This window comes from Periophthalmus magnuspinnatus, chromosome 2 (genome assembly GCF_009829125.3).
Source record: "Periophthalmus magnuspinnatus isolate fPerMag1 chromosome 2, fPerMag1.2.pri, whole genome shotgun sequence".
NCBI lineage: Eukaryota > Metazoa > Chordata > Actinopteri > Gobiiformes > Gobiidae > Periophthalmus > Periophthalmus magnuspinnatus.
In genome coordinates this window covers 13082798-13110097 of record NC_047127.1, presented here as the reverse complement: position 1 = coordinate 13110097, position 27300 = coordinate 13082798, and the positions used below count along the sequence as shown (strand labels likewise).

At 39.2% G+C, this 27300-nt stretch overlaps 1 protein-coding gene across 2 annotated transcripts in view; it reads right to left on the bottom strand.

Moving 5' to 3' along the window:
- Positions 1-27300, bottom strand: part of zranb3 (zinc finger, RAN-binding domain containing 3) — a 162078-nt gene that overhangs the window by 18606 nt on the left and 116172 nt on the right. For both annotated transcript variants that reach the window (XM_055226965.1, XM_033981176.2), the window contains 4 exons: positions 25026-25130; positions 21160-21302; positions 8353-8493; positions 498-656 (listed from right to left, as the gene is read on the bottom strand). In XM_055226965.1, the coding sequence (XP_055082940.1) occupies positions 498-656; positions 8353-8493; positions 21160-21302; positions 25026-25130 (548 nt within the window). The remainder of the gene's footprint in view (positions 1-497; positions 657-8352; positions 8494-21159; positions 21303-25025; positions 25131-27300) is intronic.

Genomic DNA, 27300 nt, shown 5'->3' with positions numbered 1-27300 from the left:
CGATGGATGATAGATGGATGATGATAGATAGATAGATAGATGGATGGATAGATGGATGAATGATAGATGGACAGATACATAGAGGGATAGATGGATGGATGGATAGATAGATGATAGATGGATGATAGATAGATAGATAGATAGATAGATAGATAGATAGATAGATGGAAGGATGGATGGCTGATAGACGGATAGATGCATAGAGGGATAGATGGATGATAGATGGATCGATTGATGGATGATAGATGAATGGATAGACAGATGGATGGATGGATAGATGAATGGATAGATAGATGGATTGATGGATGGATGAATGGATAGATAGATGGATTGATGGATGGATGAATGGATAGATAGATGGGTGGATAGATTGATGGATGGATAGATGAATGGATAGATGAATGGATGGATGAATAGATGGATAAATAGAAAGATAGAAAGATGGATAGATCGATAGATGGATGGATAGAATATTATATTGGTGGTAGAATACAAACTTGTGGCTGCAGAAGCGGGTGTCCCAGGCCCCTCCGGAGGTGGAGCAGGGCTGGTGACAGGACAGACACAATGGGACCCCACTGCTGTCTACGGCCTGGACATAAGACAGCTCAGGACGAGGCTGGTCCTCTGTGGGTTTAGATGGACCCTCTTCACATCTGGAAAATAAGAGATGGCCATACTGACTTTTTTACTTTATTTATGTTTTTCTATTTCCAATTTAATCTACACATTTTTGTAGCGTTTTGAGTTTTGTTTTGTCTTTTACTATAAATCATATTAACTATATTTACAATTTGCAGATCTTCTAAATAACATTCACTTCAAAAACAATAGAACGATACATTGCCCATTGAATACACTGAAGGGTGTAGCTGGCTTTCAGATGACATCCCAAAATTTATTTAAGGATTTCTACTTTTTGCCTTTCAACATTTTGAGTATTTTTTCCCATTCAAAAGACGTCACTGTTTAAATCACTAATCGCTATGGCAATGCTCCTAATTTTTCATCATTCTGAAACTCATGGATATGGCCTGTTTAATTTGAAGCATACGTTTGTTCCTCACTATATTACAGTTCACTTTTTGCGGCTTCACCGTTTCTGGGATTTTTTTTTATTAGTTGCAGGTCAGATCTGTGGAGAGGAGATCATGCTCATATAAGAATAAATACTCCTGAATTAGAAAATATTAACTTTTCAAAGAACAGATGTTACATTATGTTGAAGAAACACATTAATTTAAAGAAATGCATTACCTTACAATAACGTAGACATTCTAAAGAGCTCTTTTTGTTTTTAATTAAAGGGATGATGATTTCTGTAGCCAAGGACTCCTGTGTCTGTAGCTTTTATAACTGTATTACTCTGAATGATTTCCGCTTATTTCACGGTTTATTCACGTTTCCAAGACAATGTCTTGACCTGTGCGATGCAGTTGAATGAGTTTTGTAATGCTTTCAACATCAGCAAAATACACAGCATTCAATAAGAGAGAATCAAATCAGGGCTGGAGAATGCTGCAGCTTTTTTTTTTACGGGCCATGTCTTCTGTGCAGTGCAAAAGGGACATAAGTCACAAAACGTCAGCGTAAATAATGTAACGTAACCAGAGATGGAGGGATTTTTAAAGGAATTCAACTTTTCAGAGTACTTTTCTAGCAGCATACTTTTACTCCTACTTGAGTAATATTGTTTTTTGCATTTGTGTATCTTGCAGCTCCTTCAGACATGATGTATTTTGTCTCATTTTTGTGTCCGTCCTTTGAAAATACCAGATGTTGTGCATTATTTACTGACTTGTCCCTAAAATTACATTAACTTTAAAACTATAGATCAGATGTTAGTTGACAGTTACTCTTTAAGTTACACGTACTTGAGTAGTACTATTCCCTTACTATTTACTTTTTTTAACACTTGCTTGAGTAATTTCTTGGGCCACTACTTTGTACTTCTACTAGTAATATTATTGGGAAGTAAAGTTACTTTGCTCACCCCTGAATGTAAAGAACTAAAATATTCCAGATGTGGGCCAGATCCTCTAGTAAAGGGGTAAATGCTCTATCCCTGTAAACTAACACAGACAAAGTATATAAGTAAACTATAATTACTACTTTGTTTATAGTTTAAAGGTGCACTATGTAATGTCTTGGTGGCGGGTCCATCACCTGCTTATCTCCCTGGAAATGTTAATGCTTTGCCAAGAATATTCCGAAGTATCTTTCTTGCATATATTGAATTACAGTTTATTACAGGCTGTAAAATAAGCAGAAAAGATTCAAAGTTATAAAAGCAACAGACACCAGGAGTCCTTGGCTACAGAAAACATCATCCCTTTGCTTAAAAACAAAAAACTCTTTAGAATGTCTACGTTATTGTACATTAATTTATTCTTTAGACTTTTGTGATGCCAGTTTTTATAATAATAAAACTTTTGCTCTTTGCAAAGTTACTATTTTCTAATTCAGTAGTATCAATTCTTACCATGATCCAGTTCGCCACTTCACAGATCTGACAGGGTGGCACCACATACTTGCTGCTAAGGATCATATATATTTTCTATATTAGTAGCAGACTGTCAACTACATACACAAAAAGTCCATGTAACATTATATTCATTACTTACAGGCAGTGATATGGTCGTAAAGTGGAACTAAAATCAACTTTTTTCAACTCTAAAATGTGTATAAAGTGTTTGAATAGCAGTGCAAACTAGGTAAATGTGCAGCTTTGTGGTCAAAAACATATACAACTGCAATTTCAAGTACTATGTGACATCACACAAGACTGCCCTGATTACAGCTGGCTGCAGGGGCGGAGTCTGAAGTGTGAAAACCTGTTAGACCAATCACACTGTTCCTTATAGCCTCAGACCCCACCCCTCCTCCTTCAGTCCTCCAGACCCCGCACCTCCTCCCCCTCGCTCTCGTCTTTAGTCCTCCAGACTCCGCCCCTCCTCCCCCCTCTCTCTCTTCTTTAGTCCTCCAGACTCCGCCCCCCCTCCCCCCTCTCTCTCTTTTTTAGTCCTCCAGGTACTGCCCAGTTTAGCAGCTCTATTTGAAATGCAGTTGCGGGTGCAGTTTAGCTGTTTAGTGCCACTTTAAAATTGCAAATCTGATTTTTATTGCAGCCGCACTATAGCATTTGTTCCTTTAGTGACCCCTTGTGGCTGATTGGTAGAAATATGTCCGGATCTATTGATATCATGTTATGTAGTTCTGCTTGTGTGTGTTGGGTTGTCGTTCTGGCTCAGGACACTCATTTTTGGGAACGTTGCCATGTTTTCTCAGCGGGGTGCTCGAGCTGCAATGGAGAGGACAGATGGAGCAAATTCTCCTTCATTTGGGTTTTTACCATTCAAGCTGGGTACCGAGCGCCAACCAGAGGAATGCACTACAGAGGAAGACAACGGCATTGAAACGGAGAAGAAATGGAAGCTAAAAAAAAAGGGACGACTGAGAATTTTTTTTCGAACAATGGGGACATAATGGCACCAAAAGTATCTCGATAAACCAAATGTTGAACTTTTAACTGACCGGTTCAATATGGCAAAATATGTTGTAGTGGAACATGGCTGCTAGCAGGTTAGCCATGTCCATTTCAGTCAATGAGTAGAACGCTATATTGATCAAATACTATCTGATTCATATTTCAGCATAATTTGTCTTGCCCCAATACAGATATACTCTATAAGCAGCTCTCAAGATACAAAATAAGTCCTGCATCTAATCAGAAAGTGTTTTACTGTCTGATAAGCAGGAAGTGCACTGTTAGCATGCTAACTTTGACCACTGCAATCAAGTCGAAATGAACTAGCAGTTTATCACATTTTGAAGGCAATAAAACTCTGATACGCCGTCTTTTATCAGTTTTAAACAAGGATTTAGCTTGACACATTTTGACCGGAGTAATCCTGCGCAGATATTTAAACCCACATGTGTATATACGGCCTGCATTAAACATAAATGACTGATATGTTTAGCTGTAATTCAGATTCATGTATGCACAAAGGAAGTGTGAACAGCGTGAGGTGGCTCAGACTTCAAACCCTCAACATGGCCTGAGTAAACGCACACAGCTTGCACATGTTTACAACCGCAGTCCTTCTAGTGCCGGATAAAACCAAAAACACCAAAAGTGAGGGAGGGGAGATGTGTGGGGGAAAGTCCTGTTCAAATATAGATGATTGGAAATGGCTGATTTTATGTGTATTTGGGTTGTGTCAAGTATTGAAAATCAGATTCTAATAGATACAAAAGCTAGAATCGTTAGGTACTCATTTGAGCAGGTATCGATGCTAAAAAAGTCACATTCACAGGACAGATTGACATTTTATTGTCCAAAGAAAGAGTTTTTTTTTTTAAATATCAGTATCGGTATTGAGTCTATTCCCTAGTATCGAAATAGAGTTAGAAAAAGAGTCTGTATGGCGATAATTAGGGTTGAGCGATTTGAGAAAAAATGTCTGACTTTTCTGATTGCGATTCAATTTGCGATTCTTGTTTTAATAATAGGAATCAAAGGGGTCAAAGTTCACATTTAAAGGAGCGGGTCCAGAAGAACTGACAAAAAGACAGGGATATGGAATTACACACTTACACGAGAATCTCATTTTAGAACATGTTTGTACTGATCTAAACTACAGGGTTAGCAGTTTTTTTTGCAGAATGAGACACCATGAAGACACAGGGAGGGCGTCTGACACACAGGGACATTTCAGAATATGTTTGTACAAATCTAAACAGGATTAGCAGCTTTTCTGTAGAATAACACAGGAGACTTTGTTTGTGGAGGAAATTACAGTACTTCAAGTTTGCAGCGTTTTTGCTAATTACATAAATTCAAATTGCGATTTAGACTTGACTGTAATTAATCTTTCGTCCCTAGCAATAATAAAAGGCAAGTTTTAGCTATAAGAGCGTACAAATTGGTTTAGGTTAAAGGCGTATTATAAGTTTTCTCTGGAATAGTCTACCTGCTTGTTTCCATGGAGATGTTACTGCTCCGCTTTGAAGGTTCCACTGTATGGTATGAAATTTATCTATACACGGAGGTAACTAGTTGCTTCCAGCAGGCCAAGTTTCAAGGTATTTGTGAGCAATAAAATGATGCGTAAATGAAGAAATGTTAAATAGACATGTTTAATGATTTACAGTGGAACATTTTAGGCAACGCAATAACATCGCCATGGAGACAAACAAAGTACCGGGCTCTACAGCAGAGAAGTAACATCTACCTCTAACTGCATTTAGTTTTTAGCGACGTTAGCATCCCCTAAACAAAGGCCAAATCCACCGAGGATCCCATTAATGAGACACTTCACCGCCATTTTGTCCAGAAAGACCCGGTGTTTTTTTTTTCTTCTTCTTTATTTATTTATTTCCTGTGTGTTTGGTTTCCATAGAGATCGCGCCTCCCAGGGTGAGCTCGCTGGCCTTTGCATCTCAGATTGTATTATGGTCTATATTTACTGTACTAACGCACTCAGCAGGGCCTTTGTGCCACTACCCACAAGGCTCGGCAGCCATCTCCATGGAGACGGTGTGAAAGGAGAATAAGAAGGATGGAGGAAAAAATGGCGGGGATAAAAATACGAAGCGACACTGAAGTAAATCAGACTGGAGTGGCTGAGTATTGATCGAATGGTTCAAGCTAGTGACTTTGGAGTGCAGCTATGAAATCCACAAATGCCTTTACAATAGCCAGTGATGGGAAGCAGGATTCTATTGACCGCTCTATTGGATTTAGTGGATTGCCATAGCGTAGAATGTTCCACAATACGACATTAAACTTGTCCATCTCTATTTGATTTAGTGGATTCCCATAATGTAGCATAAATAAAAATGGATTAAGTCCTGGTCTAGACTTGAGTCCTGGTTTAGTTCTGCTTATCTCGGTTCTTGTTGAATCCATTTTGTCGTAATTTAAAAGCTCCATTATGTAACCTACTGATGGGGGCTGATGTCATGGAGATATTATTGCCAAGAACACGGGTCTGCAACCATTCACGTGCGGCTCTTTAAAGCCTCCAGTGTGGCTCTTTGCACTTTGATTGAGAAAAAAAAGTAGGTATACTTTATTTATGAAGTATTTGACAGTGTATGTAGCACATCAAAGAGTATTCATTCTATGGAAATGATTTTTATTTATTTATATTTTTTTACTATTCGTCTGAAATGGTGCAAATCCTGTGCATAAAAGTGGAAAGAGAGAGTAAAATGTTACATATAAAAGGCACCAGAATGCAGGAAATGACATATAACTTACTCAAAACCCCCAGACCCTCTAAAAAACACATCAAATAAGTCCATAAAATTCACATAAATCCAAAATGTTATATATTCTTTATAACATTTTAGTATCTGCAAACAGTTGACTTACTCCTTTTATATTAATTTTTGAATCACTTCGTCTCGTTACGTTTTTCTCTCGGTACTTCTTACTGACTTTCATTTGGTTTGAAAAGGGCCAATGTGGCTCTTTTTTACAGATTGCAGACCTCTGGCTTAGAATGTTCTTCAATACAGCATTAACGCATCTGTCTCTACTGAATGTAGCGAATTCCCGTAGTGTAACGTGGCAGACAAAAACGCACATTCGATAATATTTTGCCAGTTCAAATAAGATCCATCCGGTACTGAGGATGTTTGAGAGTTACACAATGGGAGACGTAATAAAAAAGATTTCATTTACACATTTTGTAAGCTGTTTTTTTGTTCAATTATGGGCCAAATCAACATTGTGTCAGAAAACAAGAAGTTAAGAAGTGAATTTCATTTTAAGCACCTAACCTTAAAATAGTACAAATATATTGCATAGATTTTCACAATTTCTTGCACAAATGAGACAAAGTGACAAAGAGCAGATTTAAAGCACATAAACTATTATAAATTTACAATATTGTTAAAAATCAGGAGCTGTATTGAATAGACAGCAGAATGAAAAGCTTTAGTACTTAGTTTGTCTCTATAATGAGTCATATAAGTCTAAAATTCACACTTTTATGGCTTAAATATTATCGTAGCACTAAAAAATAACCCAAAATTTCCCAGTAGTGCAAAGTAACAGTACACATGACAAATATTCACATATAAAATATATTATTCCAGCTCTCATATATTAAACGATAAGTGGATATAGTGATTATCATGACCCTAAAACTCTAAACAAAACCCCAGTGAAAGTTGTACAAGGCCAGTGTGTAACATGTGCAGGTTCCTGATTGTGGGTTGAGCGTCGTCAATACTTGGTTTCCCACACTGTGCACTAATCATTTATCAATAAGCTAATCAATAACAAGCCAATGAGCAGCAATCTCATTATTTTGTCATTTGCAGCAGAAAATACTAGAGAAATCCTTTCATTTCAGTCTAGTGTTTTGTGTTTGTGCTACGGCAGCCGTGCTCAAACGGTGGTATAGTTCTCAAAGCTGGTTCAACTTAGTTGTTCATATTATGTAAAAAATAAACTGTTTGTCCTGGTTCAGTGCTATTATGTTCATTGATTGGTTTAGATCTGGTTTAGTCTGGATTTAGTCTTGGTCCAGACCTGGTTTAAAACTACGTATACCACCAATACTACCTTAAAGTAATGTTAAACTCTTGGTTTAGACAACAGACCGTATATAAAAATGGACATAGCTAACCTGCTAGTCAAAACGTTCCATTGACTTGGCTCCAGTTCACTTTACATTGACACCCTCTCTCTGTAACTGCTGCTTTTTATTTTACTATTTTGTCCGTAAATCAAGATATGAACATGAACCGCACAACAGATAAATCAAGCGCCTTCTTTCCCCAATGTCACTCCTGGTAGCATTAGCAACAGGTTTGATTGACAGCGTTGCCATGCGCCTGGTCTCTTCTAAACCAGCGGTGTGGGGGAGAGAAGAGGCGTTACCTTCAACCTCATGATGAATAAGACAAACCTAATTTAGTCTGGGTCTAGACTTGGTTTTGATATGATTTAATCTTGGTTTGGTTTAGTTCTAACTTTGCTGGTTAAGACCTGAACTTCTATGACACTTGTCTCCTTAGATAGAGATATTATTGCCTTGAATGTTCCACAGTATGGCAATAAACTTAAATCTATCTCCATGGAAACGTCAACAGGCCAAGTTGCAAGTTAGATCTGTGGAAAAGCAAACCCGCTCACTATAAGAACACATGTTTTTCACGTTTTCTTTTAGCAATACAAACACAGATAGAAAAGTTTAATACCATACTGTGGAACATATCAGGCCAAGCAATAACATCTCCGTGGAAACAAGCAGAACAAACCCTCATAGGAAAAGTTACATAGTACACTTTCAACAGTAACGGTAGAAAGTTTGACCACCACTCTTTTATACTCACTTCTCTGGATCGGGTGAGCTGAGGGACGATGCCGACTTGCGTTTTTGGAAGAAATTGTCCCTGGTGACTACCCGTACGCTGCCCCCCTCCTTCTGGGCCTTGTCTAGAGAAGCCAGTGCCACCTCGTCTCTGCCCAGGTACCTGCAAAATAGTCAGAGAAATCGTTACGAGATAAAGAAAGAACCATATTATAAAACCTGCAGGTCTGATGTAGACAGCTGATTCCCTGCGTGGGGGAGATGGGTCTGTAAACTGCATTAGGTTTCGGCCCAGATAAGAAAGCTGATGTTACTCAAGCATACCGGTTATCCAACTCAACCTAGATGTAATCTGTCATTTTTTGTAATGTAGTAATTTCATAGTATTTGTAAGTTACAATATTGCACCGTGAGCTTGGTAAAACTCACTGCAACAAGTAGAGTAGGTTGCGTTATTCATAGTTTCAAATTGAGCTGACGGGCACATCAATATATTTAAGATTTTACTAAATATCTTGCCTAGTTTTAAATTGTACTTCCTGGTTGGACAAGGGTAGCAGACGGGACATACGTAGAGGTAATTCCAAAACAGTTATGTAGCAACCATAATGTAAACAGGGCCCAAAATCTGTTTATACTGGACAAAACTATGATTAGACTAATACAAATAATGACAACACAATGAAGGTTTAAACTGTCAGTAAAATACCTTCTTTATGTGTAACTTGTCCCCTTGTTTTGAATAGAATGTTCCATATTGATGACATAGACTGTACGTATAAATGGACAGAGCTAATGAGCTGGCCGCCACGTTCCAATAGGAAGCAATCACGGGCGCGCTTCCGGCTCCATCGACTCTTCGACTCAGTAAATCAAGATATGAACATTAATAACAGACAAATCAGGCGCCTTCTTTCCCCGAGGTCGCTCCCTCTAGCAATAGGCTTGATTGACAGCGTTGCTAAGCGTCCAGTCGTTGCTAAACCAGCGGTGCGAATGGAAAGGAGCATTACCTTCAACACCCTCACTCCTGACTGGCTCTTTGGTTGCTATGATACTCGTAATCGGAATTCCAAACATAGAACTTGGCTCCAGATTTGCCTCAATGAGCTTCATTTGACTGGACGCTATGGGCAATGTCACACTCACTTAGTCCACTTCTTTAGACAGTCTGTTGTTGATGACATAGGTAGACGTAATCTGTAGAACTCACTGGTACTTCCGGTATTTCTGTACTTTTTTCCCAACAAACTGCCACTTAACTGATGTAAAACTATGATATATATATTTACCACATGTACTATCCCACCAAACCAAGTCAGGACTAGAAAAACATGAAACTATCACTTTAAATCCTCTATACCTTTCATGACAAACTCAAAGCTACAGATGATGGATTTTTCTTGGCACTGAGTACAAACGCCCAAACGTGTCCTTTTATTGCTTATTTTGAATTCGACCAGTGCGCTTATATTCTGTTTGTGCCCCATCTTCAGCTGAATCCTATTACTGTCTCCACGGCGACAATCTAATTTCCCCACCGGGATCGTCAATCATCTAATCTAATCCATCATGCCTCTTATGGTACAAGTGCAAGGTGTGCAAGTCCCCCCCCCAAAAAAGCATGAAATAGTACCTGTGCGTTTGGATTAAAATGACCCCGACGGCAGAGAGGAGGCGTCGAACAAGAAATAAAAAGTTGGGAAAAAGAGCAATGTCCTTGATGAAAACTGAACAATTGTGTAAAGTGGTTTGTGTGGAAAATAAAACTAGAATGCTAATTAATATAAAAGTGCAAAAAACAGAAGTAGTTCATTTTAAATGGTTTGCAGTGGTCCAAAGTTATTCCTCATTTACCTTATGCATTCAGAGCATCCTATTTATTCAGAGCGCAGCCATCGTTGTAAAGCTAATAACAACTAGCATGCTAACTGTGCACTTCCTGAGGGATGAACAATAAAGGACGTTATAATTAGATGCAGGCAATTTTAGTTTTAGTTCAGTCCTGGTTAAGCCCTGGTTGTCTTGGTTCAGTCCTGGTTTAGTCCCCAGTGTAGTCCTGGTTTAGTCCTGGTTTAGTCCTGGTTTAGTCCTGGTTTAGACCTGGTTTAGACCTGGTTTAGATCTGGTTTTGTCCTGGTTTAGTCCTGGTTTATTTCTGGTTTTGTCCTGGTTCAGTCCTGGCTTAGTCCTGGTTCAGTCCTGGTTTAGCTCTGGTTTAGTCCTGGTTCAGTCCTGGTTTAGTCCTGATTTTGTCTTGGTTCAGTCCTGGTTTAGTCCTGGTTTAGCCCAGGTTTAGTCCTGGTTCAGTCCTGATTTTGTCTTGGTTCAGTGCTGGCTTAGTCCTGGTTTAGTCCTGGTTCATTCATGGTTCAGTCCTGGTTTAGTCCTGATTTTGTCTTGTTTCAAGTCCTGGTTCAGTCCTGGACAGCTGAAGCACCCCCGACATCTTGAAAAGTTCCATAGTGCATTTTAAACAGAGAAGAGACAGATGCGATACTGGAAATCATAAAAAATCTAGACTATTTCACGCACAACAGGTAAAGCAAGCAAACCTTTTGATATGTATGCCAGCAGACAGACAAAGGATTTCAAAGGAAACAACAAAAACATATAGACTTTGAGATGTCTAATACAGGATGTGCAATGCCTCTGTGGAGTCATATTTGGGACTATGCCAGAGATTTTTCAAAACTAAAATGTCATATTTTATGGTAGAAGCTGAAAAAAGTTTGGGATAAACACCAGGAATATGGAAGAAAGACATGTAATCTGATATAGCAGAGTAAAAGTGCAGACTAAGCAGAAAACTACACCTAGAAACCCCCCAAAAGAGCAGGACTAAACCAGGACTAAACCAGGACTAAATCAAGACTAAATCAAGACTAAACCAGGACTAAACCAGGACTAAACCAGGACTAAACCCCGTCTAATCTTCGACTACCCATTTTTATGCCATCATGGAGAAATGTTATTTGCTTCATCTGTCAGCTGTCATGTGATGGATCAGTCCTGGTTCAGTCCTGGTTTAGTTCTGGTTTAGTCTTGGTTCCGTCCTGATTTAGTCCTGGTTCAGTCCTGGTTCAGTCCTTGTTTATTCCTTGTTTAGCACTGGTTTAATTCTGGTTCAGTCCTTGATAGCCTACATTTATCATGGTTAAATCCTGGTTTAGTTTTGGTTTAGCCCAGGTTCATCATAGTTCAGTTCTGGTTTAGTCCTAGTTTAGTCCTGGTTTAGTTTTGATAGCCCTACTTTAGTCTTGGGTTAACACTAGTATAACCCTGTTCAAGTCATAGTACAAGTACTGTAGAATATATTAGACAACACCAATACACATAATACATTGAAACAAGCTAATAAAAAGTAACAGTGACAGTTACAATAAACACATCACTGCACTGCTCTGATGGCAGAAGCAGAACTAGAGCAACACCACAAACAAGCGTGTGTTGTCTGTATAAACCATATGCGGTGCTTACAGTAGCAGGGCTGTTGAAAACGTGGCGTAATTGTGTCTTAGATCGATAATTAATATAGTTTTCTAGCACATTTGTTTTGACAGAGCTGTCAGAGGCGTAACTCAGCTTGATAAAAGTTTATTGCAGCCTCGCTCACAGTTTCGCCGCTACTCTGGAAGTAAAAAAAAATAGAATCAATAATTGGTTGGGCTCCAGGCATAATGTATAGTGACATGCGTGGAAAATAAATGAGGAGATTTCGACGTAACTGTAAAAAGATACACAGGGTCAGAGGAAGGCTATGAACAGCAGGCTTAAATAACAAAAACATTAGCTGTATGCGCTCTACCGCAGTGTTTTTCAGGGCTAGTTCCTTTATTGTTTCTCGTTATAATTAACCTTTTAACTTGCACAATGTAACTTTCTGTCTAGAGATGCTTTTTTGCCTAGAATGTTCCACAGTAGGGCATCAACTGTAGAAAAAGACAATGTGTACCTTTAATTTAAGAGTTTGATATTTGTAAAGATGTACAATCAATTACAAAACTCAAATTCCCATAATGCCTTGCTAGAAACTACACTGATAACGTTACTTTTAAATTTATTAGAATGTTTTGTTCTAGTTTGACTGTGCGAGTGACATTGCTTTGCATTTTACTATCTCCAAATAAAGCTCAAAATCCCACAATGCCTCACTGCTTAACATGATATTCACATAAATATTCTATTATATTAGACCTAGTTCATTTTAGGTTAGTCCCTGGTTTAACCTGGTTTTAGTCTGGGTTTAGTTCTAGAATATAATATTGGTTTACTCCTGATTTAGTCTGGTTTAGTCCTAGTTTAAAACAGATTTAATCCTGGTTTAATCCTGGTTAAATCGTAGTTTGAAATAGATTTAGTCCTAGTTTAATTCAGGTTTAGTCCTAATTTAAGACAGATTTAGTCCTAGTATAATCTTGGTTTAGTCCTAGTTTAATCCTGTTTTAGTCCTAGTTTAATCCTGGTTTTGTCCTAGTTTTATCCTGTTTTAGTCCTAGTTTAATCCTGGTTTAGTCCTAGTTTAAGACAGATTTAGTCCTGCTTTAGTTCCTAGTTTAGTCCAAGGCATTCGTATGCATTTTACCATCTCCATCTGGACTCTATAAATCAAAAATTTCGAAGAAGGTGCAAGAAAATGTCAGAATGGCGGAGGAGGAGGAGGAAGCTACATCAAAGCTACCAAAGTTTTTTCCGGGGAAGGCTGAGGGGAGAGGAGCAGGAAGCTAAAGTCTCCCATCAAACGCACACCAACTTCCTTTGCATCAAAAGCCGCCGCTCCGCTGTGCAGCCATGAAACGAGGCACCTTACACTAAAAACCGGAGTCCAACCGCGATTTGGAGAGTGTTTGGGCATTCAAATTAGCCTGCCAGGCGCGCCAAGAGATGACTACCACTACACCAAGGCAACACACAGTCCATAAAGATGAGGTTTGCAGAGGAGCTAAGTGCAATAGCGAGCTCCAATTGGATTATGGACGCCATGGAGATAGCAGTGTATGCTAACTAACTGATGGCTGAATTTAAGAGTAGCATAGTGGTGGAACTGGTGCAAAGAGACTTGGTTTGGTTTAAGTTAAGTCATGGTTTAGGGCTGATTTAGACCTATTTTTCAATTCTGGGTAAAGGTTCAGTCTGTTTTCAGTTTGAAACTTAGAAATATTGATTATTTTTGTCAGAGTCAAAAGGTCTGGTATGCATTAGCGAGCTCCAACTGGATTATGGACGCCACAGAGATAGCGGTGTATAGTAACTAACTGTTGGGCGAAATGAAGGGTTTTCATGCTGTGGAACTGGTATAAATAGACTTGGTTTGGTTTTAAATGAGTCATGGTTTAGTCCTGGTTTAGATCTGGTTGGTTTCTGTGTTAGTTCTGGTTTTCAATTTTTGGTAAAGGTTCAGTCTGTCTTCTGTTTTAAACATAGAAATATCGATTCTTGTCAGACAGGAGCGTTTGTTTACCTACTTTACATGTTTGGACTATTTCCTGCAGCCTTCCTCACAAGCGTCACGTGGCGGTGTAGTGACGCATCTAAGGATCAGGAAACAGGTCCAGGAGATAGAGAGAAGTAAAAGAACAAGCAGAGCAGAAAAATCTGAAATCAGCCATATCCGACCATATCCAACTGGAACAATGCCTGTGTCATTTGCTCAGAAAGCAAAAAAATACAATGAGCAGGAAGCATGAATCATGATGAAGGAGTGTACACCTTATCACACACATGGGATACAAACCTGGAGAAGACGTCTGACAGTAGGGGGCGCAAGCTTCACCTATTGTCTGCCAAAAGCACGTAAAGCAGCATACAAGACACTTCAATACACCATCACCTGACGCTTATGAGAACGATATAGGCCGAAACATGTAAAGCAGATAAACAAACGCTCCTGTCATTTCCTGGTTTAGACCTGGTTTAATCCAGTTTTAGTCCTGGTTTAGTTCATTTTAGTTAGTAGTTGGTTGTGTAGTGGTTTATTCCTTGTATATATTCCTGATTTACTGCTGGTTTAGTCACTGATGTAGTTTTATCTTTGTTTAATCCTGGTTTAGTCCTACTTTGGTTCTCGATTAGTCCTGGTTTAGATACTTGTTTAGTCTTTGTTTAGTCCTGGTTTAGTCTTGGCTTAGTCCTGGTATAATCCTGGTTTAGTTCTTGTTTAGTCCTGGTTTAGTCCTGCTTAAGTCCTGCTTTAGTCCTAGTTTAATCTTGGTTTAGTCCTGGTATAGTCCTGGTTTAGTCCTGGTTTAGTCCTGGTTTAGTCTCAGTACTAATTTGATCCTGTCTGGCTTTGTTGTTTTGGTTTAGTTCTAGTTTAGTCCAAATGTAGGTTATCTCATTAAGAACCACAGTTAGATAAATATATTGTAATTAAGTCTGGTATATTCGTCTAGTAAATAAACATGACTATAGAGCGTCCCATTATATGACATGTAAATAGCTATAATTGCAACATGCTTTCTGTAAAATTGAGATTTTCACAGCACAGCGTCGCACTGATTGTTTTATGAACGTCATTATCACAACAAAACAGGGCTAAACAAGGCTCGTGTCCCAGCATGCATTTGGTCATCAGCTTTTGAGGACCAGCGAGCTGCAGATGTGAAGCCATTATCACAATTAATTAGCCACTCAATCAATATTTAGTAATTATGAACAGACATTTGTTCCTACAGTACTTCGAAGACTGTATGACATGCTATAATCGGAGCGTTAGAATATCGCTATAGAAATGATTTGAATGCTGTCCGCCACTTGGTTAAGACACTGGAAAAAGAAAACATAGTACAAAACTTGAGATTTATTTGGGATTTTTTTCTAACAATGTATTTCATATAGAATCCTTAGGAAAACTGACTCAGGATTAACGGTCATACTCTCAGACAGGGGGCTATCATAGAAAAAGAAGTAAAAGAAGTGAACTAATAGAGTGTGACGTCATTCATAGCGTTTGGCAACAGTCAAATGAAGCTCATCGAGGCTAGCGGTTATAGCGGCGGTTATAGCGGCGAATTTAGAGATGAGTTCCGCATTTGGAATTCTGACCGCGAGAATCATATCAACCAAAGAGCCAATCCGGAACGAGGCTGTTAAAGGTAACGTCCCTTCCCGCCCGTACCGCCGGTTTAGCAGCGAGTGGTCACTTAGCAATGCTGTCAATCAAACCTGTTGCTAACGCTAGCGGGAACGACCTCAGGGAAAGAAGGCATCTGATTTGTCTGTTGTTAACGTTCATATCTCAATTTATGGACAAAATAGCGAAATAAAAATGCGAGGATCATGAAGAGAGGGTTAAGTTTTTCAATGTAAAGTGAATCGGAAGCCAGAAGCGCGTCCACGACCACTTCCTATTTTGAACACGGAGGCTAGCAGGTTAGCTATGTCCATTTATATATACAGTCTATGGTGATTATCGATTACATTGTACTTTACCATGAAATATCCCAAAGGTGAAATCATAAATGTTTAACCAGATCAGTTCTACACATGACTAGACTCAAGAACTCACTGCATCACAAAAAAAAAATAAATCAGCACTTGAACAATATCAGCCAATAGAATGTTGCGATGTCATCTTAAACCCCCGTGTATCCTAATTATCAGAGCTGCAGAGACTAATCAAAATAACTCGTCACTGATCAACTATTAAAATAACTGCAGAGTATTTTAATAATTGGTAACTGTTACTGTTAACTAGACAATACAGACACCAAAACACACGCCAAAAAAAACATTTTATAACAAAAACAGCAGCACTGTTGAATAAAAGCGTCAACTAGAGAAAGAAATATCTGTGATTGAGACACGGTTTATCAAAATTCTTCACATAGCAGCCTACCGTTCACATATTTTTATCTTTATCTGAGTTTATAAAATTCTAAGAAAATAGAAATAATAATTTAACTGGTCATCGTTACAAAAAAGTTAGTTGTTAGTTGTGCCATATTAATAATTATCTAAGTATATTGCAAATCAGATTTAAATTAGCATCAATAAAAATGACTAACTGTTTTAGGAAGGGCATCTGATTTAAAACCTACACCAAATCAAATGCATTATTGGTCAAAATGTAAACTGGCACGATCTATAGGGATGAGACATAGCGAAGTATTTTGTTTTTTATTATGTTTTTGAATAGATGTGAGAGGGGATTCTGTAGCTTTTATAATAATGGGCTGTAGAAAATCTTGCATTACCAAAGTTGTAAAGTTGTCCGTGCTTTTGGAGACCTTGGGACACGATGCTGTCATTATTGCTTGTTGCACAGCTTGACAGCTCCAAATGACTGCTTTTAAGCTCTATTAAATATGCGTCTCCTAGTAACGGCATTACTACTAATATTTTTAAATTACTTTGGTTCCTTAATTGTCAAATGGCTTGTTATCCCAGAGCAAAAAAACAATTTGTGTGATGATGATCAGAAATGAGGCGTGCTCCGAGGAGGCGCAAAACGAATTACCCTACTCTGCTCTCCCCCCCCAGATTATGTGCAAATCATGGTATTTTTTTTTTTTGTTAAAGAAATTTGGGGTGAAAAAAATTGTGTGAGTAAAGTTTGGATAAAAGATATTGTCTTATTGACTTTAAAGGTGTACTTTTCTACTTTTCTATATCTCACTGCAAGTGTGTTTATTGTTCGCTACCTGCTTGTCTCCATGAAGAAGTTGAATGCCATAGTACACATGTGTCAAACTCAAGGCCCGTGGGCCAAATGTGGCCCGCCATGTCATTTTATGTGGCCCGCAACAAGGTAAATTAAAAGGTATGACTGTCTTAAAATATCAGTTTATCAGAAGATACACAGTTACACAGCTATTTTTTCATATCTATGCAAATTCATATGCAATATTTGTAACTTAGTAATAATATGTAATAAATAGTAATAAGTAATAAATATAGAAACGGTTAATTAACTAGATTAAAAAGCAGTTGCATTTATTTTACATTACATTTGGTCACATTTAGTTACATTTATACTGTCTGAGAGTTACATCTGGCCCTTTGAGAGTAACCATTTTGTTGATGTGGCTCTCAGTGAAAATGAAGTTGACACCCCTGCCATAGTATGATCGACAGTAGCTCACAGGTTGGCGGTGTGATTTTAGCTCCCACAGATGAATGCTGTCGTCGTGTCCTTGGGCAAGACACTTAACCCACCTTGCCTCCAGACTCCTGTGTACGCTTTTGTATGAATGTGTGTGTGAATGGGCGAGTTTTTCCTTGATGTAAAGCCTTGAAGGTGAAAAAGCGCTATAGAAAAACGTGACCATTTGCCATTTTACCGTGTACCGCATTCTAGGCAAAGCAATAACATCAACGCAAGCGGTGTACCCCCAATTGAAAACCTCCGCAGCATGCCTTTAAATACTTGCATGTTGCATATGTTTTGTATGGGCCGTCTGTATTCCTCATGACCGTAATGCATTGTGAGATTAAGTGTGAAGCGGCTGAAACGTGATCGTGTCTGTGGCTGAAGGTTGGAGGTGCGCTGGCCCTGCTGAGCTCGTGCCTGGGAGCCTGATTGGTTGTGATTAGTGTATAAATCAACCCGGGATCAAATCAGCCCGCGACAATTGCCTCCCACTCGCGCGGTGATTAGGTTCAGGCACCCAAACACGTCGGCCCGATGGAGAAACACTCGCCAAAGGAGTCCTACCCTGTAATTGGCAAACTCCGGCAGTCCCCCTTCCACGTCAGGTGTAATTAGTGTGTGCAACAATCTGCCTGTTTGTCAAGTAACGGCGCGTCACCTTGATACGGCCCCGCTTCCAGTGACATCACGGCATCCGGTAGGGCCTGTGCTGCTCAGATGGGACGGGGATGACAAAAGTGTGAAAATGGCTAAGTTGCTTTGTCAATAAAGTTTTTTGTTTAGGTATTACTTTTACCCGTTTCATACGTGATAAAAGACCTGTTCAATACTACGTACTACTGACTACTACAAGTTACTACCCACCACCGCTAACTAACTTACTACTACTACCACTTCTATCAGCCTACTACTACTACTACTACTACTACTACTATTATCCATCAGGGGTCGCATTTATATAGGTCTTTTCCACCTTCAAGTCACTCAAAGCGCTTTACAAAGAAACCACTCACCCTTTCACACACACATTCATGCTCCTGTGTACGCAGACACTGGGGACGAGGTGGGTTAAGTGTCTTGCCCAAGGACACAACGACAGGGTTCATCTGTGGAGCAGGAATCGCACCGCCAACCTGTGGGTCGGTGGATTCGACCGCTCAACCGACGATGTTTATCTCGAGAGTAGGAATCAAAAAGCCAACCTTCAGATCAGTGAACAAACGCTCTACCACCTGAGGTACTGTATACTAATACGACTACCACTACTACTAATACTACACCTATCAACTTAGTCTAATGCTACTACAACTGATTGTAAAAGAGTGTACTTCAAGGATGTACCATATTTTCACTGCAGTCACTGGAGTCAATTCATATATACTACTACTACTACTACTATTACCACCACTACCATTATCACAATACTACAACCAGTCCAGAAAAACCATGACAACTAACTACTACTGCCGCCAGTGCAACAGAAGCTGATTAAAAGAATATATTGCTGGTACATACCATACAACATTTCCACTGCAGTCTTTGGAGTGACTCTTTGCTTTTAACTGTCTGCTCCGCTGAGGTTTGGGCCACAAACAATTTATTAGCCCGACCTGGAGAGCCAACAGAGCAGCGAGAGGCCGTTTCTCACCGGGATTTAGTGTTTTAGGTTTTGTAAAAGTACAGGAAAAGACATAAAGATGGACCTTAAAACGTCTGCTGTCCCTGTATCTTCCATGGCTAAAAGGTGCTGATAAATGTGCAGGAAACTGTCAGTAAGGCTGCGATCTGGGCTGCTCCACCTTTGCTATAGAAGAGAGGAGGTAATATAGACTTATGCTGTGATACGCGGGGTCTATTTCTATTTATATTTGTTGCATAAGGAGGAAAAACAGGCTAAATGCAGAACTCAAAGCCAAATGTTACGACATATCTTCTAAGTGGGTTTTCTTTGCTGGCAACAAAAACGTTTTTATGAATCACTGTAACCTGTTCCACACAAGATATAAGACTAAACTGAAACTAAACTAAAGGTGCACTATGTAAATGTTCTGGTGAAGGGTCCGTTACCTGCTTGTCTCTGTGGAGGTGTTTCTGCATTATAGTATTAAACTTAAATTTATTCAGTTACAGCAGTTTCATTGCTCAAAATGCATTGAAAAACAAGCATTATTCTGGCTCCTTTCTCCATAGCCTATAATTTCGCCTGTTTAGTAGACAAGTTTAACGCCATACTGTGGAACTTTCTAGGCAAAGATTAGGCAAAACCATCTCAGATAAACACCACCACGGCCAAATCTGGTTCAAGCTACGACTACAACAAAAAAGTTGGACTGTGTAACTTTTCCGGCCACCTGTTCGTCTTCATAAAGATGCTACTTTTTGTCTGGAATGTTCCACAGTATAGCAGTAAGGACAAGCGGGTGATGTTGCCAAGTCAGGTCTGTGGAGAGATCCCTACTGACATTAAATCAACCTTATTAATTTCCAAAAGTCAAGCACAATAGTTAAATCAAAGGGTAGAAAATAGCATTATCACACTTACCTTATAGTGAATATACTGTATATACACCACAGACTGTATAAAGAAGTGGACTAAGTGAGTGTGACGTCTCCCACAACATTCGTTTCCAGTCAAATTAAGCTCATCGGGGCTAGCAGTTATAGCGGGGAATTTGGAGCCGAGTTCCATATTTGGAATTCCGACCAAAGAGCCAATCCAGAGTAAGGGTGTTAAAGGTAATGCCCCTTCCCGCCCGCACTTAACAACGCTATCAGCCAAACCTGTTGCTAACGCTAGCCTGAGCAACCTCGGGGAAATAAGGCGATTGATTTTACTGTTATTAATGTTCATATCTTGACTTATGGACACAATACCAAAATAAAAAACACCAGGATCATGTAGAGTGGGTTTATACGAAACTTTTACGACCAACATGATGAGTCTGACAGCAGCAGTTACAGAGAGAGGGGCCACAGTTTTTCAATAAAAAGTGAACTGGAGCCAGAGCCGATGGAGCAGGAAGCGCCCATGATCACTTCCTTTTTGGAACAGCTATGTCCATTTATATAGTCTATGATAATACTGAATACTGTATAACACATAATCATAGTATTTTCAAATAGTGTCCGTTTGATTGTCTATAGACACTGTTACAAAATCATTACATACAGTATAATCTTCATTTCTCTTAGGGCTTTAATGTATTTGTATGTCATATGTTGAATGTAAATTACTGCTTGATCTTGAAATATTTGAAATACAAAAAGTCAAAGTGGTGAAGTTTTAAATATATCCAAAACATTCCAGTATCTTCCCTCACACTCACATTTTAACCTCTGTTACTCATCTCCTGGCAGCAAAAGATGGATCTGGTGCTGCTTGTCTCCATGGAAACACTAATTCTTTGCTTGTAATGCTCCTCTGTATGGCATTAAACTTAATTTATTCAATAACGGTTTTGTTTATTTTTTATTGCTAAAGAAAAACCTTGGAAAACCTGCATTCTCACTGTTAGGTCTCCGCAGATCTGACCAGTAACTTTGTCTCCAAGAAGATACAAAAAAACTTTAATGCCATACTGTGAAACATTCCAAACAAAGCAAAACATCTCAATTGAGACAACAAATCTCTTAACTTCGAATAGCGACACTGTTTAATGCGTTTCGCTCAACTGTATTAAAATGCTTGTAGAGCCGTGTACATTTTTGCCATTCAAAGCAACACGTGTGACCTCTGACCTCTTGGTGCTAGCGTGCGGGCGTTTGCTGCTAGTGAGCTGCTGTAACCCCAAACCGGGCGAATGGAAGAGGATCCCGCTACGACGGAGGAGTTTTTGCTTCATAGCCGTCAGTGCGCTCCACTCTTGAACGAAGCGCATCACCTGTCCCAAACGAAAACAAAAAAAATATAAAACAAAAATTACCTCATATTCTTCGATAAAAACCCCATGCCAGAACTGCATCTTCTCTCCAAATTGCCTGGACATGGGACTATCTTTAAAACTAAACAATTTGAGCTGGGAGATAGCGGTAAACACACATAAACAAAGCTATCAGAAGCAGAAGAAGATGAGATATAGGCTTTCAAGTAAGATTCAAAGAAAAACGCATTGGCAAGACAACAAATAGCTTCTAGCGCCAACTCCTAATGGGCAATTTAAATACATAATATTACAGCCACGGTAGGTTTTCTCTCTGCAAAGCCAGAAAGTGTCAATATTGGAAAAAGAGATAGCTTTGTGGGGTTTAAATAACAGGATCGTTATTGACAATGCACTCTGTATGTATCCTTTAGGCAGTCCCAAGCTTGGATAAATATGGACGGTTGTGTCAGGGAGGGCATCCAGTGTAAAAATGGACCGTAACGTAGCGTACAAAGCGACGTTAACTTATGCTCCTATACGCTGTTTATTAATATTGCAGGATTTTGATTGACAGAACACAAGTAGTAGCGTCTTGGCTGATTCCAGGTCTGAATGAAATGGGTTGTGTTGGGAGGGCATCTGGACAAAATGTAATGATGAAAACATTATTGACGAATAGCACATGGTTTATCTACATGGTTTGTCAACTATTAACCAAGAATCCTTTAAAATTGAACAATTCCTTTCATTGTAATTAGCTAACGCATATATTTTGAGTAGGCAGTATGTTCAAGATGAGGAAAGTACCATGCATTTATTTTATTTATGTGTTTGTAAATGAGTTATATGAATGAACAATAGGAAAAGTTTGGTTTTTCATCGCTTTTAGACAGTGTTTTGGCCCATACTACAGACAGAACATATATAAAATAAATTAATTTAAATGGGAAAACATGTAAATAAGATAAAAGAGTAAGTGTATAGGAGCTAGTAGTTTTGTGCGGATAGTAAAATTTGTATACTGTATAGCTCTTTTCCACCTTCAAGGCACACAAAGCAGACACTGTGTATACAGACACTGGGGACGAGGTGGGTTAAGTGTCTTGCCCAAGGACACAACAACGGTATTCATCTGTGGGAGCTGGAATCACACCTCCAACCTGTGGTATAGTGGATCTGACCGCTCAACCAATAATGATTATGTCTGGAGTATTATGAATTTCAATACGTTAAATATGCAAAAATATAAACCTGTTGCCTTTACTCCTTTGTCCAAACAGTGCTGTTATGACACTAAAATTTCAAACTATTTCGATACTAAAGAATAGAATCGATATGCGATACTGTTTTTGATACCCAAATAAGAATTTTAAAACCTCTTTTTTGGACAATACTGTAATTTTCAACACAAAATAATAGTAATAGTTTATTATCCCATGTGATCTTACACTAGTTCTGATAAAACTCAAGATAAAACTGTTCAGGTAAGGTCAACTAATTTTATCTAGTTACACAATACTTGTTTAAATGAGTATATAGTTTTGATAGTAGTTTTAGCATCGATTAGTATCTGATTTTCGATACTAGCTACTACTACTAAATCCTAGCCCTGTCACGAAATTTTGAAGTTTGATATAGCGTTGATGTAAATACAGATGATAAACAATAATATTGAAACTAATTTATGTCACTGACACAATAATCTGAGCAAATTTAAACCACAAAAACTATTATAAATCTACAATATTTTTAAAAAATCAATAACAGCAGGATGAGCTAGTACTTAGTTTGCATCTGTAATGACTCATAGAAGTTATAAATTAAACCTTCTAAGCTCAAATCTTATCGTAAAGCCAAAAAATAACCAACGTTTCCCAGTAGTGCAAAGAAAAAGTACACATGATAAATACTAACCCCAAAAAACACTGTTCCATGTGTCATGTACTCAACGTTGAGTCGATATAGTGATTATCATGACAGGCCTAGACAACCCGATCTCCAAATGCGACTGAGGAGCGAACGAAGAATGCGTGAAATTACAAACCAGCTAGGAACGTCTAGAAAACAACAAGACCCTGCTAGCTTAACCGCCTAGCCTTACACGAGTTAGCACAGCGGCAGAGGGGTGCTAAATCTCCGGCTTGTATTGATTTTGATGGACAATTGGAGCGTGGCGGCGTGTGAGTGATGGGGCAGAGCGGAGGAAGCATTTCGCGCCTCTGCCTCCGCGCGAACACATAAACATGGGACACGTGGGGCTTCGGACGGGACACGGCACCGCGTTAGCCATTTGGCGCTTTGGGTCGATCTGGGCCGATGATTTGTCTAGTTTAACGACGCAGATAAAAACGCCAGACGTGGCCAAACCCCGTTGTCAATCACCTCCCACCTGGTCCTATATGTCGCCATGGTGATGTTAGTTTGACATGGAGGGAGATGGAGGGTAATCCGTTATATTTACTTAACAAATGGTAGGCCTTAAAGCAAGAATAAAGGTTGAATTCATAATGAACCAATTGTTTATTAAGATTGATTCAGGCTTAGAAACAACTTACCATATTTTCCGGAATATAGGTCGCACTTTTTTCATTGTTTGGCCGGGGGTACGACTTGAGATGCGATTTATATGTGAAATATGTTTTTCTTCTTCATTATTATGCATTTTTTTGGGTGGTGCGACTCCGGAAAATATGGTAATTGAAACCCAAATACCCTAACTCCTAACCATAAACCAGGCTTTGAAAACATTAAGTACTTTCGCAGTTACATTAAGTACTTTTCCAGATATCCTACTTTAACTTCTACTCGAGTACATTTTTAAGTAGCCTGAATACATGAGTTGTACGCTCACCAAATAATAGTCCTGTCACGATAACACATTTGGAAGTTCGATATATCGCTGAAGAAAATATAGACGATAAACGATAATATTGGAACTAATTTATGCCACTGACACATCAACTCAAGAGCAGATTTAAACCACAAAAACTATTCTAAATCTACAATATGTTTAAAAAAAACAAACAAACATGAAAGGTAATAAATAAATCCAGCAGGGGATCATCACCTTCTTGTCGCCATGGAGATGTTATTTCTTTGCCTGGAATGTTGCAAAGGGCAAGTTACAGGTCAGATCTGTGAAGACTTATTATCACAGTAGAAATAAATGGTATGGTGTTGTATGGTGTCTTAAAGCTCCACTCATTCTTAATAGCCAAGAACTTGAATCGATCCTGAACTGTAGTAGTTGTAGTAGTAGTTTAAGTGTCCTTATGGAGTACCTCTGTCCCTAATTGGGTTTATTACACTGAAAGACCTTCTCGTTTATCCAGGCTTAGGAGTAATTGGATGCGGAAAAAAACGAAACAAAAAACAGTTAGCTAGCGTACACAAGATAAGCTTAAACGGAGGTCTATTTCAGCCTTGCAAAAATATCCCGAAACGTGTTCTGCTCTCGTCTTTTGGCCTTGGCGCCACTTTCTAATCGAATCAATCTTTGTACGACTTTGAAAAATGTCTTCTTTGAATCAAATTAACTTCCGCTTTAAGGTGTTCTTCTGGTAATGACATGGGCCGTAGGAGCCTCCGCACACCTCCGAAACATCCCGATAGAGTTACCCGATCCCCTCGCCCGCCCTCCTCCTCCTCCTCCTCCCTCATCCCTCTATTACCCTGTTCGGAAAGAGAGAAATAGAGACAGAGAGAGGATGGAAAGGACGGTGCCTGGCGGGTAGGGCAGACCTGGATTCGGTTTCCGTGGCGATGGCTAAAGGCTGGGGGCAGCTCGTCCCAGTTGTTGACTTGGACGTCCAGAGGGATGAAACTGCAGTCCAACGCGGAGCCTTCCTGTAATAGATGGGAAGGGGGGAGAGCGGAGGAGAGGAGAAAGAAGGGAGAAAAGAGAGAGAGAGAGAAGAGGGGGAGACTTAGACTTTTTACAGTGCATTTGTTATACATCACTTAAAAATAAGCAAAATAATCTGAGGGAGAGAAAGAGAGAAAAGGGAGGACAGAGGGAGGAGAGGAGAGAGGGAAGAACAGAGAGGAAGAGAAAGAGAGAGCAGGCAAAGTGGAAGAGGAGAGGAGAGAAAGAGGGGGTGACAGACGGAGGAGATGAGAGAAGGAGAAAGAGAGACAGAGGGAGAGAAAGAGAGAGCAGGCAGAGTAGAAGAGGAGAGGAGAGAGAAACAGGGGGACAGAGGGAGGGGAGGAGAGAAGAAAGAAGAGAGAAAGAGAGAGCAGGCACAGCAGAAAAGGAGAGTAGGGAGAGAGGGAGTAAAGGGAGATCAGAGGAGAGAGAGTGAAAAGCTGAGGGGGGAGGGGAGAAGAGGGAGGAAAGAGAGAGAGAGGGAGGGAGGTCCAGTGGCGAGGGGTGGGAGAAAGGAGAGAGAAAGGGAGCGATGAGTCAAAGGAGAGGGAAAAGGGAAAGAAAGGACAGATGGAGGACAGAACAAAGAGAAAGAGATGAAGAGACAATGAGGGCGGTAGAAAGAGGAAAGAGAGAGGAGAGGAAGGGTATAGAAAGAAAAGATGAAAGCGAGAAGGGAGAGAGGAGCCAGAGGAGAAAGAGAAAAAGAGAAAAGAGAGGGAGAAAGAGAAAAAGAAGGGTGGAAGAGTAGAGGAAGGACAGGAATTAGCAAATAGAGGTGAGAAAGAAAGAGAGGGAAAGAGGAGCAAAAGAAAGCAGTGGAAAGCACAGGAGAAAATGAGAGAAGGAGAGGGAAAAAGATGACAAAAAGGAAGAGAGAGACAGTGTGAGAGAGAGGACAGAAAGAGAGGGCAAAAGAGAGATAGAGAGATGGAGAGAAGGGCCCAAAGCGATGTTACTACAGCGCAAACAGTGCTCAAAGGATAGAGTTTTTCACAGAGCTGCCAGACATGAGCGATCTAGAGCTTTTCAGGAGTCTGTGGGGAAATATAAGGCTGCACTGTGGGTATTATGCACACACAAATATGTTTATAGAGATGAAACCGGAGAGATGGAGTCGGCCATATTGTGTCTGCCAGAGCTTTAGGCTGCACAGAATATCGGGTTGGAAAATATTGTCATTTTTCTTGCAATTGTGATTCGATTTATTCGGGAAAATGAAGGTTCTTTTGGCGGCGCACGTTTCAAACATGTCCAGGAGCGAAGGCTGAAATCTCAATGGCTAAACTAATACAAGAATCGTCATTGTTTGTTTCCGAGCGTGTTTCAGGTCGAAACTACAGCGTTAGCAGATTTGACACGGAGTAAGATCCCGTAGAGACTGGATATTTTGTTTTTAGACGACATTAAAACGTTATATTACTTGTATGAACGTAGCCTTTATGATTTTCAAACTGGTCAAAATTTATGTATTAGCAAATAACAAATATTAAGTCGTGGATGAAGTACTCAGTTTTGTTATTTAAGTAAACATTCAGATACAGAGGTAAAAAGTTACTCAAGTAAAAGTAAAAGTATCACATGAAAAAAGCTACGTAAGTAAAAGTAATAAAGTTCCCATTTAAAAATGCACTTTAAGAGTAAAAAGTAAAAGTATTTCACACAAGTGCTGTTCAATTGTTAGTGTTAAATGTAGTGATATAGATTAAAAATTATAAATATTTTAGTCGACAGTAAAAATATAAATTAATTTCTTAATTTTTCTCATGAATTTTCTGTATTTATTTTTGTTTGCTCAAAGCCGAAGTTTGAAGTCAAAACTTTAGTCAGGAGGTTACCACGAACATGATAAAAAGTAACCCCTAAAGTCATATGAAAAGTACTTTTTACTTTTCAGTCCCGTTCAAACATGTAGAAGAGTAGAAAGTACAGATACTGCTCTCAAATGTAGAGAAGCAAAAGTAAAAAGTATCCACTTAAGTAGAGATACTGCTGCAAAATCTATTTAAGTAGTAATAGCAAATACAGATACCTAAAAATTCTACTAAAGTACAGTTGTCCCTCACTATATTGTGGTTCACCTTTTGCAGTCTCGCTGTTTCATGGATTTTTTTGGTGCAATGTTGAATGTTTTTTTCACAATGTATG